This window comes from Mya arenaria, chromosome 4 (genome assembly GCF_026914265.1).
Source record: "Mya arenaria isolate MELC-2E11 chromosome 4, ASM2691426v1".
NCBI lineage: Eukaryota > Metazoa > Mollusca > Bivalvia > Myida > Myidae > Mya > Mya arenaria.
This window is the reverse complement of record NC_069125.1, coordinates 7376962-7393287: the sequence shown is the minus strand read 5'-3', so window position 1 is coordinate 7393287 and position 16326 is coordinate 7376962. Positions and strand designations below refer to the sequence as shown.

The following is a 16326-nucleotide window of genomic DNA, read 5'->3' as shown; positions in this document are numbered from 1 at the left end:
TATGGATCCTGGATCCGCTCATGTAGATAACGATTATACTCGACTTACTTTTATCATTTTATGTTCCCTGCTTGGTTTATTTTTCACTGCACACGTTATCAATGTTACGATACCATGTAGATCGTGTGCTTGAACGTGTGTGTGTGTGTGTGTAAACAATAAATATGTCATCTATTGGTGTAACTCTAGAAGATATTCGAAATGCATTTGAACGAATACGCGGCACAGTTAAAAAGACGCCAGTTCTTACGGATGAGGATTTCAATGAAAAACATGGTCGGCGATTTTACTTCAAGTGTGAAAATATGCAGCGGACCGGTGCATTCAAAATCCGTGGAGCTTTAAATGCGGTAAATTCTTGTGTTCTTATATAAATCCAGCGTCATTTTACAATGTTTTACGTGTATACCGAAACAAAGTGATTTGGAGGGAATGTGCTGAATTTTAAAAGCTCTCTCAGCCGAGATTGTCAGCGAAGATTGAATTAATATTATAGAGACAAATTGCGGACCTAGAGGGTGGGGCTGGCACCGTTTGTTTTTTCCTTTTAAGCTGTATTGATGTGAATGTATTATTAATATGTTAGTAACATTGCCATATCAAGTTAAATCAATTGAAGTCTACTATATATAAGTTTACTGTCTCGGGTTCATGCATTGCTCGTGTTGCCGCATAAGATTTAAAATAATAAAGTTTACTTGGTACATAGATATCAATACATGTATATGATTAATATATTTCACACCTGTAGGTATTAAGCAGACAAGAACGTGGCCATACATTAAAAGGATTGGTAAGTTAGTATTACATGTATTTAAAAAAATATGGTACAGATCATTGAAATGTGATATTGTTCCGATAAATGATTGATTTTGAGTTTCAAAGTCTTGATCATAATGTGTATTAGTATGATCTGGCGGGAGCTCTGAATACGTGTGAATTAGTGTTCTCAATGCATATATCTTATGCACCAGTCAATTGTAACCACGCCCTTCCCCCCAGGTCCGGAAAATAGCGGGGACTTTGACTTTCGGTCCAGCCAACCCCGGCTAAAATCACCGCCCTGCGGGTATGAACTGATGGCAAAATCTCCGCCAAATTCCCCCGCACCCAAGGGACCTTAGGTTAGGCCCATTTCCTGCTATATGTTGTGCAAAGACAAAACCACCGCATTCACCCGGCACTGCGCGGGGCAACCTGAAAAGTTAAAACATTTCCCCGGCTATCCCCGGTATACCCCCGGACCTGGGTAGGGGGGGGGGGCGTGGTTACAATTGACTGGTGCATTACAAAGTAAGCATTGTTAACTTATGGTAGCAAAAACAATGTAAACACATAATAGCATGTGGTGTAGCGGTATAGTCAAGCGATACGTCATACACATACGTTTGTAAACGGTTACATCATCACAAAATCCGCTATAAATGTATGTTTTTAAATCAACCAATTTTTGACAGAGTTACGACCCTTGATTTTTCTTTTCTTTTTTTATCTTCTTTTTCCTACCCAAATACAGCGGAATTCCAACATTGGCAGATATAAATATCATGTAAACAAATTTTACGTCACAACAACTTAAACAAATTTGAAACAAAAATAAATTTGTAAACGGATTTAAAAAAAAATGCTTATGTGTGTACTCGTAATTCATGTAGGTAGCCCACAGCAGCGGTAACCACGGTCGAGCCCTTGCTTGGGTGGCCCGGTCTCTGGGTGTGCCATGCGAGATTGTGTGCCCTACCACCGTGCCGGAGTGTAAACTCGCGGACATCAAGGAACTCGGTGCTACATTGAGGTCATGTGAACCTACGCCACAAGATAGGTGAACGACCAGCATATATGCCTGCAATACTTATCACATTGTCTGATGCCCACGATGCCCATGATGCTGATGTAAACCGAAATATATATCCTACCAACTGTTTTCTTAAGTTTAATTTATTCTTATATATTTTACAACGGCTTATATTACAACATTATAATAATCTCTCTCATTTGGCCGATTTTACGCGAGAGGTGGTCATGTCTGGCTTGGTAACAACAACCTTAACTCGCATGCGCCCAGGCCGGGAACTAAGGTCGCCTAGGTGAGAAGCGAGTGCGCTAACCACTGCGCTAACCGGAAAACCAAACTATGTTCTTTAATCAGAAAGAAATGCAACTTCGCTGGAATGAAACTTCTTGATAGTCTCATTTTGGCTTGCAAAGATGACATTTAAAGCTGTACTCTCACAGATTTACCGTTTTTAAAGTTTTTATTTATTGTCTTGGAATCTGCTTACCAGTGTTATAAGACTTCTGATAAAAATCAGATCGCATAATTTCATATTTAAGTTCATAAATTGATGCATTTTTTCTTAAACTCTTAGTAACGCTTTTAGCCATTAAACATATATTTTCGATCGGATCTGATCTTTTGTCAGCAGTCTTATATTGCTGGTTTACAGATATTTACGCTAAAAAATTGTCACATTCCAAGACATTTTATTTAAATGTCAACACAGTAAATCTGTAAGAGTGCAGCTTTAATGTATATACAGCTTTTTTAATTAAAGGGAAGTAATTCATTTATATTCAACTTAGTACCCACATGATTGGCTGTTCTTTAAAGTAAAGATAAACTATTTTTGATTAAAATTCCATTCAATATCAATGAATTAAGTTTAACTGATTTTAAGTAGAATGATTTGAAGAAATACCGATCCGAAAGTTTTCTATTTATTTGTTGCAGAATAAAAGTTACAAACGAAGTGATGGAGGAGAGAGGGTTTTCGTTCGTGCCAACGTGTGACGACTTGGCTGTTATAGCAGGCCAGGTAATTTCTTAAAAACTAATTTGATGAAAATACAATTTCGCTTTATTGTTATTCAAGTATATGTCTGACATATGCAGCCTGTTGAAGTTATCCACAAGTTATGTTTTGGTTAGTTTGCTCATGCAAGCAACAGAGGCGGATCCAGGGTTTGATATTAGAGGGGGCGTAACTAGCAACAGAGGCGGATCCAGGGTTTGATATTAGAGGGGGCGTAACTAGCAACAGAGGCGGATCCAGGGTTTGATATTAGAGGGGGCGTAACTAGCAACAGAGGCGGATCCAGGGTTTGATATTAGAGGGGGCGTAACTAGCAACAGAGGCGGATCCAGGGTTTGATATTAGAGGGGGCGTAACTAGCAACAGAGGCGGCTCCAGGGTTTGATATTAGAGGGTGCGTAACTAGCAACAGAGGCGGATCCAGGGTTTGATATTAGAGGGGGCGTAACTAGCAACAGAGGCGGCTCCAGGGTTTGATATTAGAGGGTGCGTAACTAGCAACAGAGGCGGATCCAGGTTTTGAAATTAGAGGGGGCGTAACTAGCAACAGAGGCGGATCCAGGGTTTGAAATTAGAGGGGGCGTAACTAGCAACAGAGGCGGATCCAGGGTTTGATATTAGAGGGGGCGTAACTAGCAACAGAGGCGGCTCCAGGGTTTGATATTAGAGGGGGCGTAACTAGCAAAAGAGGCGGATCCAGGGTTTGATATTAGAGGGGGCGTAACTAGCAACAGAGGCGGCTCCAGGGTTTGATATTAGAGGGGGCGTAACTAGCAACAGAGGCGGATCCAGGGTTTGATATTAGAGTGGGCGTAACTGAGGGGCGTAAACTTTTGCTCAGCGCTCCTCCCTCAAAATCGAAATAAGTTTGGTTTAAAGCGTCGACAGGGGTGGGGGGGGGGGTGAGGGATACTCCCCTAAGAAATTTTTAACAATTTCTAGTCCGCAGTGATTCATTTTGGGCGTATTTCCTTACTCTTTTTCTCCTATATTGAAATAAAAAATAAACTTGGGCGATCCTTGGGCACCCGGTGACACCCCCCCCCCCTCCCCCGGGATCCGCCAATGAGCAATTTGTTTGTCAACAGATATTATTTGCTTATCAATTATATTTTTTAATAATTTTAACCAAACTAAAGAATTTATCAGTTCCATACAATTGCCTACAGATGTTAACACATGTTTGTGAAATAGCTGCAATACAAATAGAGAGTCAGGAACATGGTCATACTAAAAAAAGCAGCTGGAGATTCAGTTTCAACTCTGCTGTATATGTGCATCACTCGGGACTCGCATCTTTGCCACCCTAGGGTCCCGAGCGAAGGTCCCAAGAGAGTCCCACACACATAACTAAAAAACTGTGCATCCTCCAGGGAAACAATGGCTGTAGGACTCGGAATGCCCAGGAAAAGAAATCACTGCAGAGGAAAATCAGCACAATTATATACTGTAACATCAATTGATGACGAATTAACAAGTATATAATAGATTTGCTGTCTATTTATTTGTCAGTTTTACTTATTCCAGGGTACAGTGGGTTTGGAGATTATGGAGCAGGTGCCCGCTTTAGACGCCATACTGGTTCCGGTCAGCGGCGGAGGTCTAGCTGCAGGAATTTGTATCGCTGCCAAGGCCATAAAACCCGATATTAAAAGTATGGTGTTCTTAAAGCACACTTCGGCCGTAACATTTTGTTTGTTTCCGAATTCACTGCCCGAAAATAATAGGGTAAGAAGTTCGGGATTTTTTAAGTAAAGTTGAACATCATTGTCACGCTAGAGGACCCAATGAAAATACATGCAGGAACCTTTCCAATTTAGAAACTACCGAAAGAATGTAATCAAAAGAATACCAGTCAGAAGAAATGCATTTGATGGCAATAAAAATACTGGGTTTGTTTGAAAATAATTAGGTTAGATCGAGAACCCGGAACTAAACATTAGTTTTGTACAACCTAAGTAAAGTCTTTAATGTAACTTCGTATTTACATTTAATAACAGTCTCTTGTATACAATGTAAACTTATTTTGTATATTTAATATACAACAGCCTTTTCATCTTCAATGTTTTAATATAAGATAATGTTTTTACTAGTGGGTGTAGAGAGGGGCGCACCTTGCGCTTACTCATTAAAATCGTCCAAGTTTACTTTTTTATTTCAATTTGGGAGAAAAAGGTAATAATATACACTTACAATGCACCATTTCTGACTACAAAGTGTAAACTTTTACTTGTACGAGTAACACTCTAAATCCCCATGCAAACAGTTTATGCCATATACATTCGGTTCTGCGGGAGGGGCGCATGTCAAAATGTTGCGCCCATAAGTAAAGCCCCCTCTAACGTCAATTCTTAGATCCACCCCTGGTTTTGACTTGTAATTCTAAGTGTAATCTTTCTGTTTCAGTATATATTGTTGAACCTGAGGGTAAAGAGCTTCAGAAATGCCTCCTAGCAGGTAAATCTCGTATTGGGGTCAAGTGACAATGAAATGACAATGCAAACTTTTAATTGTAAACTATACATACAAACAATCAAATAGCAGAACACAAAAGATGCACACATCATACACTAGTATACCATCAATAAACTTTCGCACAACGTACGTCTAGTGTGATCATTCGGAACACCACGGCCATTTTCAATCGAAAACAATCGCGGATGTATGCCGGTACATTAGTAGAAGTAGTTCGTAAAAATAAGTAATAGTATAAATCGATTGTAAAGGCCCGGTCACACCGCCCGAACTTTGTTGGAGCGTTCCTTGAACGGTAGGGAGAGGGGACCGAATTTCGACAACGTTCGTCACCGCGCACAAAATGGGAAAAAAATCGAAAACACGGGCGTTGCCTTAGCGGTGCACCGCTGAAGCCGGCGTTGCTATAGCGTTGGCTTAACGGTAGCGAGCGGTAGCGAGCGTTGGTTTAGCGGTGACGCGAGCGTTGATAGAGCGGCGTTCTGCGCATGCGGGCGTTGGCTCGGCGGGGGTTTAAAGTTGGTTTAGCGGCATACCGCTTTTGACTAAGGAGCTTAACGGAGCTGTACTCCTCAATGATGGCCTTTACCACTTCATTGACTACCACACTGATGGTGTTGTGGGGAACCCTCCAGGCGTATTGCAATGCAGTTTCTGTAGGTGTTACCAGATGCCAGGTGCTGTAGGGTGATTGCCACTTTGAGACCAGATTCCAGGCTTGCTCGGTAATTGGTGTCTTGCTTGGTCAATCTGGGGGTCAGCCTCTGTACAACTTCATCAAACATGGCTGGTGGCATCCTCATGAAGTGCTTGAAGGCTCGTGGATCCTCATTCCTCAGCTCCACCATCAGCTTGTCATACAGTCCATGTTCAGCACTTTTCAGTATCCACTGTTTGACCCACTCTGTCTCTCCTTCTCTCTCTTCTCCTTCTGTCAACAGCTTGCAATCTGAGGAGGTTCTGATTCTGCTGCTGGGCTAGTGCACCAATCATAGCAAGTCTCTCAGCATCCATGGTAGTACAGTTTTACTGTAACTTTGAGCAAATTCGATGTAAATGAGGTCTGCACTCAACGGCAGCTCGATTCCAAATGGGCTCCTGGTCCATTTCTCCCCGTATTTATAGCCAAATTCTGGTCCCGCTCCGACACCTCCATACCAACGCCAAACCAAAGGTCATCACCGCAATGGATCGCTGCTTCAACGCCCGACACCGTTCCAGCAATCCCGTGTCCGCTCGTTAAACGCTTACAACCGCTCCACCAAAGTTTGTGCAACGTTTAATCACCGCCCGGGCAATGCTGGTGAAGCAGCGGTGGTCCAGCGTTCAAGATTTCTGCGTTGGCTTAGCGGACCCAAGCGTCCACGAACTTGCGTCTAGAGGTGCCAAACTTTGACTGGGCGTTGTTGGAGCGGTGGTGAACTTTGCCGGAGCGGAAAATTGCCCGCTCCTCACCGCTCGCAATATTTTGTGCAGGTCAAAACTTTCGGAGCGGTAGGAGGGACCATAAGCGGTGGCCGAGCGTATACGGCGTTGCCTTAACGGGGGCCAACTTCTGGTGAACGGTAACGAGCGGTGATGATTTTTTTCACCGCTCCAGGAACGCTCCAGCAATGTTCTTGCGGTGTGACCGGGCCTTAATGTTTAACGTGTTAATTGTACGGCATGTATTACTAAGCTTGTACTGATTTCCATTGAAGTGTATAATTGCATACATAATTACGACCCACAAGAGAAAAGTCATTAAGTTTAACTGCTTAATTGACATTACTACGCGATCTCATTGTAATTAGGTTAGACATTGTAAACCGTCCAATTACACCCGAGGTTGTATTTGATGGAAAATAACCGCTAAGTTTCAAATGATAGTGTGATAACTGCAACTGCTTCTGTGTTTATTGATTCACTAACAATACGACTTTTATTGTTAGGACATGCAATATTTTGAATATTAAGCGTGAATAATTATATTTCTTTTGTTAGGCAAAATAAAAAAAAGCTTAATGAACAAAACAACAAGTTGTTAGTCCATTTTTATTTAAACTAGGTGAGCGTCTGTGGCCAAATCCTCCGCGTTGCCTGGACACAGTGGCGGATGGAATGCGCATGCAACAACTCGGTCAGCTTACATGGCCAATAGTGTTGCAACATGCGGAGAAGACCGTCTTTACAGTTGTAAGTTTGTTTAATCTGCGTGATGAGTGCAAAAATTTTGGGCCCATCACTCAACGAACGTGATAACCAACCCTGCAGTTTAAAGAGAAATTTAGAAGCCTGAGGGGAGAGTTACCGCATTATTCACTGAGATTTAAAGCCAAAGATCATAATAAAGTCCCCGGTAGAGTGCGGGCCTACCAGGCTCTGTGCGTGTCACATTGATTCGATTGCAATGTGTCACGTCAAGCCGATGATGCCCTGGCCCCAATTTCTAGAAACATCTTAAGACCCTTATGACAAGCTGAGCTCACTTTTTTGTTATATTTATAACTATAATTTAGTTTCATTAAATGGAAACTGTCTTTACATTAACCACGATTCATTATTTTATATTTATTAAAGTTTTAGATTAAGGGAGAAATGTTGCTTTATGAAATACGTTACTTAACTGTGTTACGCTTAATAACTTGCCTTATTACATACTCGTGTGTGTTGTGTTTGTTGTTTTGTGAGTCTGTTCGTCCATTGACAGTGCGATTGAAATGTTTGGCTTTGTCCTTTAACCTTTGTGCCACTCAAATGTTTGGTTTTGTTCTGTGACCCTCGAGCCAGTGAAAGAATTGGTTTTTCTTTGACCCTTGTGCCATCGATATGTTTGGCTTTGTCCTTTGCCCCTTGTGCCATTGTAATAATTGGCTGTGCACTTTGAACATTTTGCCATTGGAATGTTTTGCTTTGGTCTTTGACCCTTGTTCAATTGATATGTTTGGCTCGTCCTTTTACCCTTGTGCCATTGATATGTTTGGCTTTGTTCTTTACCCTTGTGGCATTGACATGTTTGGCTTTGTCCTTTTACCCTTGTGCCATTGATATGTTTGGCTTTGTTCTTTACCCTTGTGCCATTGAAATGTTTGGCTTTGTTCTTTACCCTTGTGCCATTGAAATGTTTGGCTTTGTCCTTTTACCCTTGTGCCATTGAAATGTTTGGCTTTGTTCTTTACCCTTGTGTCATTGAAATGTTTGGCTTTGTTCTTTACCCTTGTGCCATTGAAATGTTTGGCTTTGTTCTTTACCCTTGTGCCATTGAAATGTTTGGCTTTGTCCTTTTACCCTTGTGCCATTGATATGTTTGGCTTTGTTCTTTACCCTTGTGTCATTGAAATGTTTGGCTTTGTTCTTTACCCTTGTGCCATTGAAATGTTTGGCTTTGTTCTTTACCCTTGTGCCATTGAAATGTTTGGCTTTGTTCTTTACCCTTGTGTCATTGAAATATCTGGCTTTGTCCTTAAACCCTTGTGTCGTTGAAATGTTTGGCTTTGTCCTTTAACCCTTGTGTCGTTGAAATGTTTGGCTTTGTTCTTTAACCATTGAGTCATTGATATGTTTGGCTTTGTCCTTTAACCCTTGTGTCATTGAAATATCTGGCTTTGTCCTTTAACCCTTGTGTCGTTGAAATGTTTGGCTTTGTCCTTTAACCCTTGTGTCATTGAAATGTTTGGCTCTGTCCTTTAACCCTTGTGTCATTGAAATGTTTGGCTTTGTCCTTTAACCCTTGTGTCATTGAAATGTTTGGCTTTGTTCTTTACTCTTGTATCATTAAAATGTTTGGCTTTGTTCTTTAACCCTTGTGCTATTCAACTGTTTGGCTTTGTCCTTTAACCCTTGTGTCATTGAAATAATTGGCTTTGTCCTTTAACCCGTGTGCGAAACAAGTACTTTGACCCTTGTGTCAATGAAATGTTTCGCTTTGTCCTTTAACCCATGTGCTATTGAAATGATAGGCTTTGTCCTTTAACCCTTGTGCTATTGAAATGATAGGCTTTGTCCTTTAACCCCTGTGCTATTGAAATGATAGGCTTTGTCCTTTAACCCTTGTGCTATTGAAATAATAGGCTTTTTCCTTAACCCTTGTGCTTTTGAAATGATAGGCTTTGTCCTTAAACCCTTGTGCTATTGAAATGATAGGCTTTGTCCTTTAACCCTTGTGCTATTGAAATGATAGGCTTTGTCCTTAAACCCTTGTACTATTGAAATGATAGGCTTTGTCCTTTAACCCTTGTGCTATTGAAATGATAGGCTTTTTCCTTTAACCCTTGTGCTATTGAAATGATAGGCTTTGTCCTTTAACCCTTGTGCTATTGAAATGATAGGCTTTGTCCTTAAACCCTTGTGCTATTGAAATGGTAGGCTTTGTCCTTTAACCCTTGTGCTATTGAAATGTTTGGCTTTGTCCTTTAACCCTTGTGCTATTGAAATGTTTGGCTTCGTCCTTTAACCCTTGTGCTATTGAAATGATAGGCTTTGTTCTTTAACCCTTGTGCTATTGAAATGATAGGCTTTGTCCTTTAACCCTTGTGCTAATGAAATGATAGGCTTTGTCCTTTAACCCTTGTGCTATTGAAATGTTTGGCTCTGTCTTTTAACCCTTGTGCTATTGAAATGATAGGCTTTGTCCTTTAACCCTTGTGCCAATGAAATGTTAGGCTTTGTCCTTTAACCCTTGTGCTATTGAAATGATAGGCTTTGTCCTTTAACCCTTGTGCTATTGAAATGATAGGCTTTGTCCTTTAACCCTTGTGCTATTGAAATGTTTGGCTTTGTCCTTTAACCCTTGTGCTATTGAAATGATGGGCTTTGTCCTTTAACCCTTGTGCTATTGAAATGATAGGCTTTGTTCTTTAACCCTTGTGCTATTGAAATGATAGGCTTTGTCCTTTAACCCTTGTGCTATTGAAATGATAGGCTTTGTCCTTTAACCCTTGTGCTATTGAAATGATAGGCTTTGTCCTTTAACCCTTGTGCTATTGAAATGATAGGCTTTGTTCTTTAACCCTTGTGCTATTGAAATGATAGGCTTTGTCCTTTTACCCTTGTGCTATTGAAATGTTTGGCTTTGTCCTTTTACCCTTATGCCATTGAAATGTTTGGCTTTGTTCTTTAATCCTTGTGCCAATGAAATGTTTGGCTTTGTCCTTTAACCCTTGTGCTATTGAAATGATAGGCTTTGTCCTTTAACCCTTGTGCTATTGAAATGATAGGCTTTGTCCTTAAACCCTTGTGCTATTGAAATGATAGGTTTTGTCCTTTAACCCTTGTGCTATTGAAATGATAGGCTTTGTCCTTTAACCCTTGTGCTATTGAAATGATAGGCTTTGTCCTTTAACCCTTGTGCTATTGAAATGATAGGCTTTGTCCTTTAACCCTTGTGCTATTGAAATGATAGGCTTTGTCCTTTAACCCTTGTGCCAAAGAAATGTTAGGCTTTGTCCTTTAACCCTTGTGCTATTGAAATGATAGGCTTTGTCCTTTAACCCTTGTGCTATTGAAATGTTTGGCTTTGTCCTTTAACCCTTGTGCTATTGAAATGTTTGGCTTTGTTCTTTAACCCTTGTGCTATTGAAATGTTTGGCTCTGTCCTTTAACCCTTGTGCTATTGAAATGATAGGCTTTGTCCTTTAACAGTTGTGCTATTGAAATGTTTGGCTTTGTCCTTTAACAGTTGTGCTATTGAAATGATTGGCTTTGTCCTTTAACCCTTGAGTCATTGAAATGTTTGGCTTTGTCCTTTGCCCATTGTGCCATTGAAATGTTTGGTTGCCCGATTCTTCCCTGTAGTTTCAATTGCATAATTGGTACTTTTTCCCACAATTTGATACCGTAAATTATGTATCATATTTGTTTTCTTTTTTATAATGTTTAGACAGTTACAGTTCATCACGTACTTATAAATTCAATAGTTGTTCTTTTTATTCGTATTACAGACGGATGACAAAGCTATAAACGGAATGCGGACTGGATTCCAAGACTTGAAGGTGGTATCAACAAAATTTAGCTCTGTAGAAACTATGAATCTATTGTCAAATTGACTAAATGACTTCCTTATAAAACATTAAAATATATTCGAGGACAATTACACACCATGGAGGGTATTATGACATTAAATGACCAGCCAGTCAGCCCCAAAGGTGTTTATGGACCGAGACGTTAGCCTAGTACTATTACCCTTCCGGGTCTGACTGACCTCGATAACATTGATCAAGACGTTAACACTGGGAGATGTTTCATTTATTCGTTGGAATCGAAAAAAAGACATTTGGTACGATATAAAGATTAGTGACCCAATATGGAACGATATGGGGTCACCGTGTGACCAGTCCTGGACCAATGACGTTGCATCATTCATGTTGGAGGCGTGCTATATCAGTGTGTACATACCACGTGGTTGTGACGTCACATTTTGTTATAACGGGAAGCAAAATACCGCTCGATTCGGAAATGATTATCGCCGTAAGTTTGCTATTTTCTTATCATTTTTTTTATAAAACCTAGCGGAAGGAGGCTAAGCGGAAAAATGTACAAGGCAAGGTCGGCAATTGTTCCTCAAAAACTGCTTTATAACCAAATAGTTTTTGCTTTTCGTCACAACAATATTTCTATGTGCCTTATTTGTAGGTATGAATATATCCTTGGGATAGAATATGCATTCCGAGACTTCCGTTTTAAGGCAAACATGGTGAATATATATATAAACAACTTTTTGGACCAGAAACGTAATAGGCTTCTCGCCATAACAAACAATATTTTGAACATTATCAGCATTTGCCCACGATTTTTGACAAAACTAAAAATTGCTCAACATATCGCTCAGTAACCGAGTATAGTGTACATTTTTCCGCTTAGCCTCCGCTAGGTTATATAAAAATTGATAAGAAAATAACAAACTTACGGCGATAATCATTTCCGAATCGAGTGGTATTTTGCTTCACGTTATAACAAAATGTGACGTCACAAACCACGTGGTATGTCCACACTGTATATGTTGATATTGCTAAGGACTCCGATAGTCAGTCATGTGAATTTTGAATGTCTGTTGACCCCGTATTATTTTGGTTTAATTTGAAAGGGCTTTTTGTGTAGGCAAATAATATATAAAAGATACGCCGAAACTAAATATTACAAACACACATTTTTGCTTTGAAGGAAGATCGCTTTCACGTCCGACTGAAGTTGCATTAATGAACAGAAATACAATCCGGCATGACTTTATCAACAATGTAATTTTAGTCATTCATTATTCGGTCGGCTAGCAATGCACTTTGCAGTTATAATTGGTGACCAGTACAAAAAATAACCATACAATATAAATGAGATTTGAATTACAATACAGTCGAAACTCGCTATGTCGAATTCTGTTATGTCGATGTTCCGGTTATGTCGAACCTTTTCAGTATATTTTGGTCCAGTAAGGCACGTTCTGTTTTTCGTTTGTTTCGAATGCTCGTTTGCTCGAAGGGGTCCCAACAACTGGTCATAGCGAGTTTTGACTGTATATTTTCGTTCTACTTTATATTTCCAATAACATGACTATGCTAACAGATATATGCTTGATAAACTAAAATAGGCTCAAGCCATAGTTATTCTGTAAAACCTTGAACACCTGTCTTATGTTTTGCAGTGAATGCGGTTACTAAAATATGATTTTTCTTCATAGTTGGTGGTGGAGTCGGCAGCGGGGACTGTTGTTGCCGCGGCAATGTCTGACCAGTTGAAAGATTTACCACCGGAAATACGTCACATTGGTCTCATCATGTGTGGCGGTAACGTCGACTTGGCGCATCTGCCCTTCTTGTGATGGCAGCCATTCTGTAAATGTTACATCTGATAAAGAAGTAGATTTTTTCTATGGATATTCTATGAATACACTGAAATAAAAAGAAATATAAGAGAAAACAAGAATTATTGTATTACCTGTGTTCCCCCCCCTATGCTTTCATATTGCACTGACCAATCTTTGACCCTACTAAAGTGTATGATATGTTTATAACCTAGTAACTGCTTAAAAATAGTTGTAGTATTTTACAACTAAAATGGTTTGTTGTCTTGTTATGCACCAGTTAATTGAAACCACGCACCCCCCCCCCCCCCCCCCCCCCCCATCCCCAGGTTCGGGGGAATACCGGGGATGGTCGGGGAAATAGCCGTGTTTTTACTTTACAGGTGGCCTCGAAGTGCCTGATGAATGCGGAGGTTTTGTCTTCGCGCCAAAAATAGCGGGGAATGGGCCTTACCTATGGTCCTTTGGGTGCGGGGGCATTTTCGCGGATTTTACCAGCAGTTCGTCCCTGCAGGGCGGGGTTTTCCCGGGCTTGGCTGGACCGAAAGTCAAAGTCTCCGCTATACCCCTGACCTGGGAGGGGGAAGGGCCGTGGTTACAATTGATTAATATGTACGGTCACATTAAGAATTTGAAGGGTTTAAATTGTCTACCAAAAGGTCACTTTGTTATCAAACAAATTCCAAAAAATGCATTATTTGAATAATTTGAGCAGCAATAAGGGGAAATGTCAGCATTATGGATTTCCTTGTCTTTACTATCTCTCAGTTATGAAAAAACAACATATTTTGTGTTTAATATATAGAAAACAGAGTAATTACACTACTGTTGATAAGTGCAGATTGTCGGAGGTCATGGCGTATAGCAACGGGCAACTGATAAGCCCCGCCTAATCTGGAGGCTGATTGGTCAGTCGTGTATAATCCGGCCAGTTTGACTGACAGGCAGCGTCATGTTAATTGCGTTTATCAATCGATGAACGCAACATCTTCGGATATGTTCGGATCGCAATTCATCGCATAACAATATACATGAAAACTATTGATCTTGTTATTGTTTGTATTGTGTCAGCAGGTCCCGTAGAATATAAATAAACATTTTAGAAAGTGTTGATTTATTATATTTTAAATGCATTGTTGCCATAAGTGTTTAAATTCGGACTCCACACACTTTGACCAGCCCAATTGCGTTCATACCCCGATAATGACATCAAGCCCGCAATTCATTCCCTAAATAAAGAAATAAATGGCATGTTGAATTTGGCCCCTTAATGGCTTCTTATAACCCTACCCGTAACAAGATAACAAAGCTGTTTACAAATTAATAGCTTTATATTAAAGTTGTTTGTTCATTTCAACCAAAACAATACAATTTCAATGTTGACAAATTTCGCCACAATTCTATGTTGACATTATTAGGTTACCTTAATCATACAGGTATCTGTTTACCATGATGATATGGGTATGTTCGACGATGCACTACTAGAGTACTGATGACATGATAAAAATATCGTGTTACCGTTGGATTCTCGACCAACTGATGACACGATAAAAATATCGTGTTACGTTTTTTTTGAAGTAGTAGTAGTAAAAGTAATGTCCGGAATACACGGTTCGTCACGAAGTCTTAGTCGACTATGACGCAATAACTATTAGTTGTCCAACGCTCACTTCGAAAGTCTCCAAGTAAAACAGCATACAAGTTTCAAATGTGATAATAATGAATAACAGTGGTAACAATTCCTTTTCACTAGTTTAAAATGTTCATATATTTTTCAATGTTGATAGGAAATCCTAACAGAGGTGTATCCTCGACGTGGTCAAAACCAGAATTGTTTTATCAATATCTTTTGGTCAGTATCTACCACGTGACTGTCACAAGGCTATTAATTGGTTAATATTTCCATAACTTTTATCCATGCTGGACCGCCGCATTTAGAAATAAGACGTTTTAACTTAGGGCGATATGCATTAAAGATAAACATCTGAAGCATGAACTTGTAACGTGGTGGATACGTAACGAACAAAAGAACATTGTAAAATTGATATGCAATGAACATTTAAATATAGCAAAATATATATGTATTCTTATAAAATAAAATTCAGTGACTGAAATGCTACAAGTAAATTATTGCAAATAATTGGCTTTGTAGCAGTACTGATTGGAATATCTTTTCATTTTTTTTAGTTTCTGAAATTATTTTTAATTATTATGTTATACAATTATTTACATTCCTTATCTTATCACCATGATATGCTTTTCATCATTTCAAAACAAAAAAGAACAAGAGACATATTTTATTGCATTCATACCGCATCTAAGGGACATTTTTTAAAAGTAAAGGACGATGCATTGACATTTGAGGGTTTACGTAAAATAACAATATAAACGATTTTTGTTTATTTCGGATAAAAATGGTCAACTTTATAATGTTCCATATTTGTTTAAGGTGAATTAAACCTTCTTCAGAAGAAAACCATCTTTAATTACCCACAATTTGGTATCATCTAGTTGGGTCATAAAGGATGCTCATGGTGCCTGATTATACTCCCGTCACTTGACATGGGTGCTAAATAGGAATCAGCTTGTCCCGTCCGTCCGCCCGTTCGTCTTTGGACATCAGGACAAGTATTCTTTTCTCCGTAACTCCAACAACAACAACAACAAAAACATTTATTTGCACAATGTAGCCTTCCATATGTTTTTGAGGTATTGACTTCAAACTTCAGACACATATTGACTATGTTGTAAAAAAGTACTATGAAAAAGGAACAATATTTTGTTTAGCATTTATAGAGTTATTTTACTTTAATAAGTTTTATGATTGAAACAAAATCGGCTTTAAAGAAAACTATAGTATATAGAGTAGGTCATGTTAATTATTGAATATACTTCATGTATATGCATTAAATTAAAAGTAGTCCGTTTTCGAGGTCACGTGACCAACTAACCGAATATAGCCACAATTACAAGGCACCTTGTTATTGGATCGTTTTGTATGCAAGTGACAGGATAATATCAGTATATACGTTATACACTTTCCAGGTACAGCTGCTACACGCGTATCTAGGATACAGATTGTGAATATAATGTTATTCTCATTATAAAATATTAAATGAATTTTCATTAAATTTTGATATTACATAGCCTTTGTAATATTTATAAGTCTTGCATTGTTCAGATTTCATTTTGTTTTTAATTATAAACATAGGTGTGAATGTGCGGGGATTGGTGAAACATTTCTCATTCTGAGTTATGAGATGTGAA

At 39.2% G+C, this 16326-nt stretch overlaps 1 protein-coding gene across 2 annotated transcripts; it reads left to right on the top strand.

Moving 5' to 3' along the window:
• The first annotated feature begins 109 nt into the window (after window positions 1–109).
• LOC128232335 (probable serine racemase) lies at window positions 110–13534 on the top strand. 2 transcript variants are annotated; one of them, XM_052945833.1, is made up of 10 exons: window positions 110–350; window positions 752–793; window positions 1656–1822; window positions 2732–2816; window positions 4341–4467; window positions 5220–5270; window positions 7336–7463; window positions 11207–11257; window positions 12937–13090; window positions 13443–13534. In XM_052945833.1, the coding sequence occupies exons 1-9, from the start codon at window positions 165–167 to the stop codon at window positions 13075–13077; spliced, it is 978 nt and encodes a 325-aa protein (XP_052801793.1). In that variant the 5' UTR covers window positions 110–164; the 3' UTR covers window positions 13078–13090; window positions 13443–13534. The 2 variants fall into 2 exon arrangements, with proteins under 2 accessions (XP_052801793.1, XP_052801792.1); XM_052945832.1 differs by lacking the exon at window positions 13443–13534 and having other exon boundaries at window positions 12937–13173.
• Window positions 13535–16326: the final 2792 nt, after the last annotated feature.

Coding starts and splice junctions, on each gene's coding strand:
- LOC128232335 (XM_052945833.1), top strand. CDS start 165: ATGTCATCTATTGGTGTAACTCTAGAAGATATTCGAAATGCATTTGAA. Junction 794..1,655: donor GCCATACATTAAAAGGATTG/GTAAGTTAGTAT, acceptor TAATTCATGTAG/GTAGCCCACAGCAGCGGTAA. Junction 11,258..12,936: donor CTGGATTCCAAGACTTGAAG/GTGGTATCAACA, acceptor TTTTCTTCATAG/TTGGTGGTGGAGTCGGCAGC.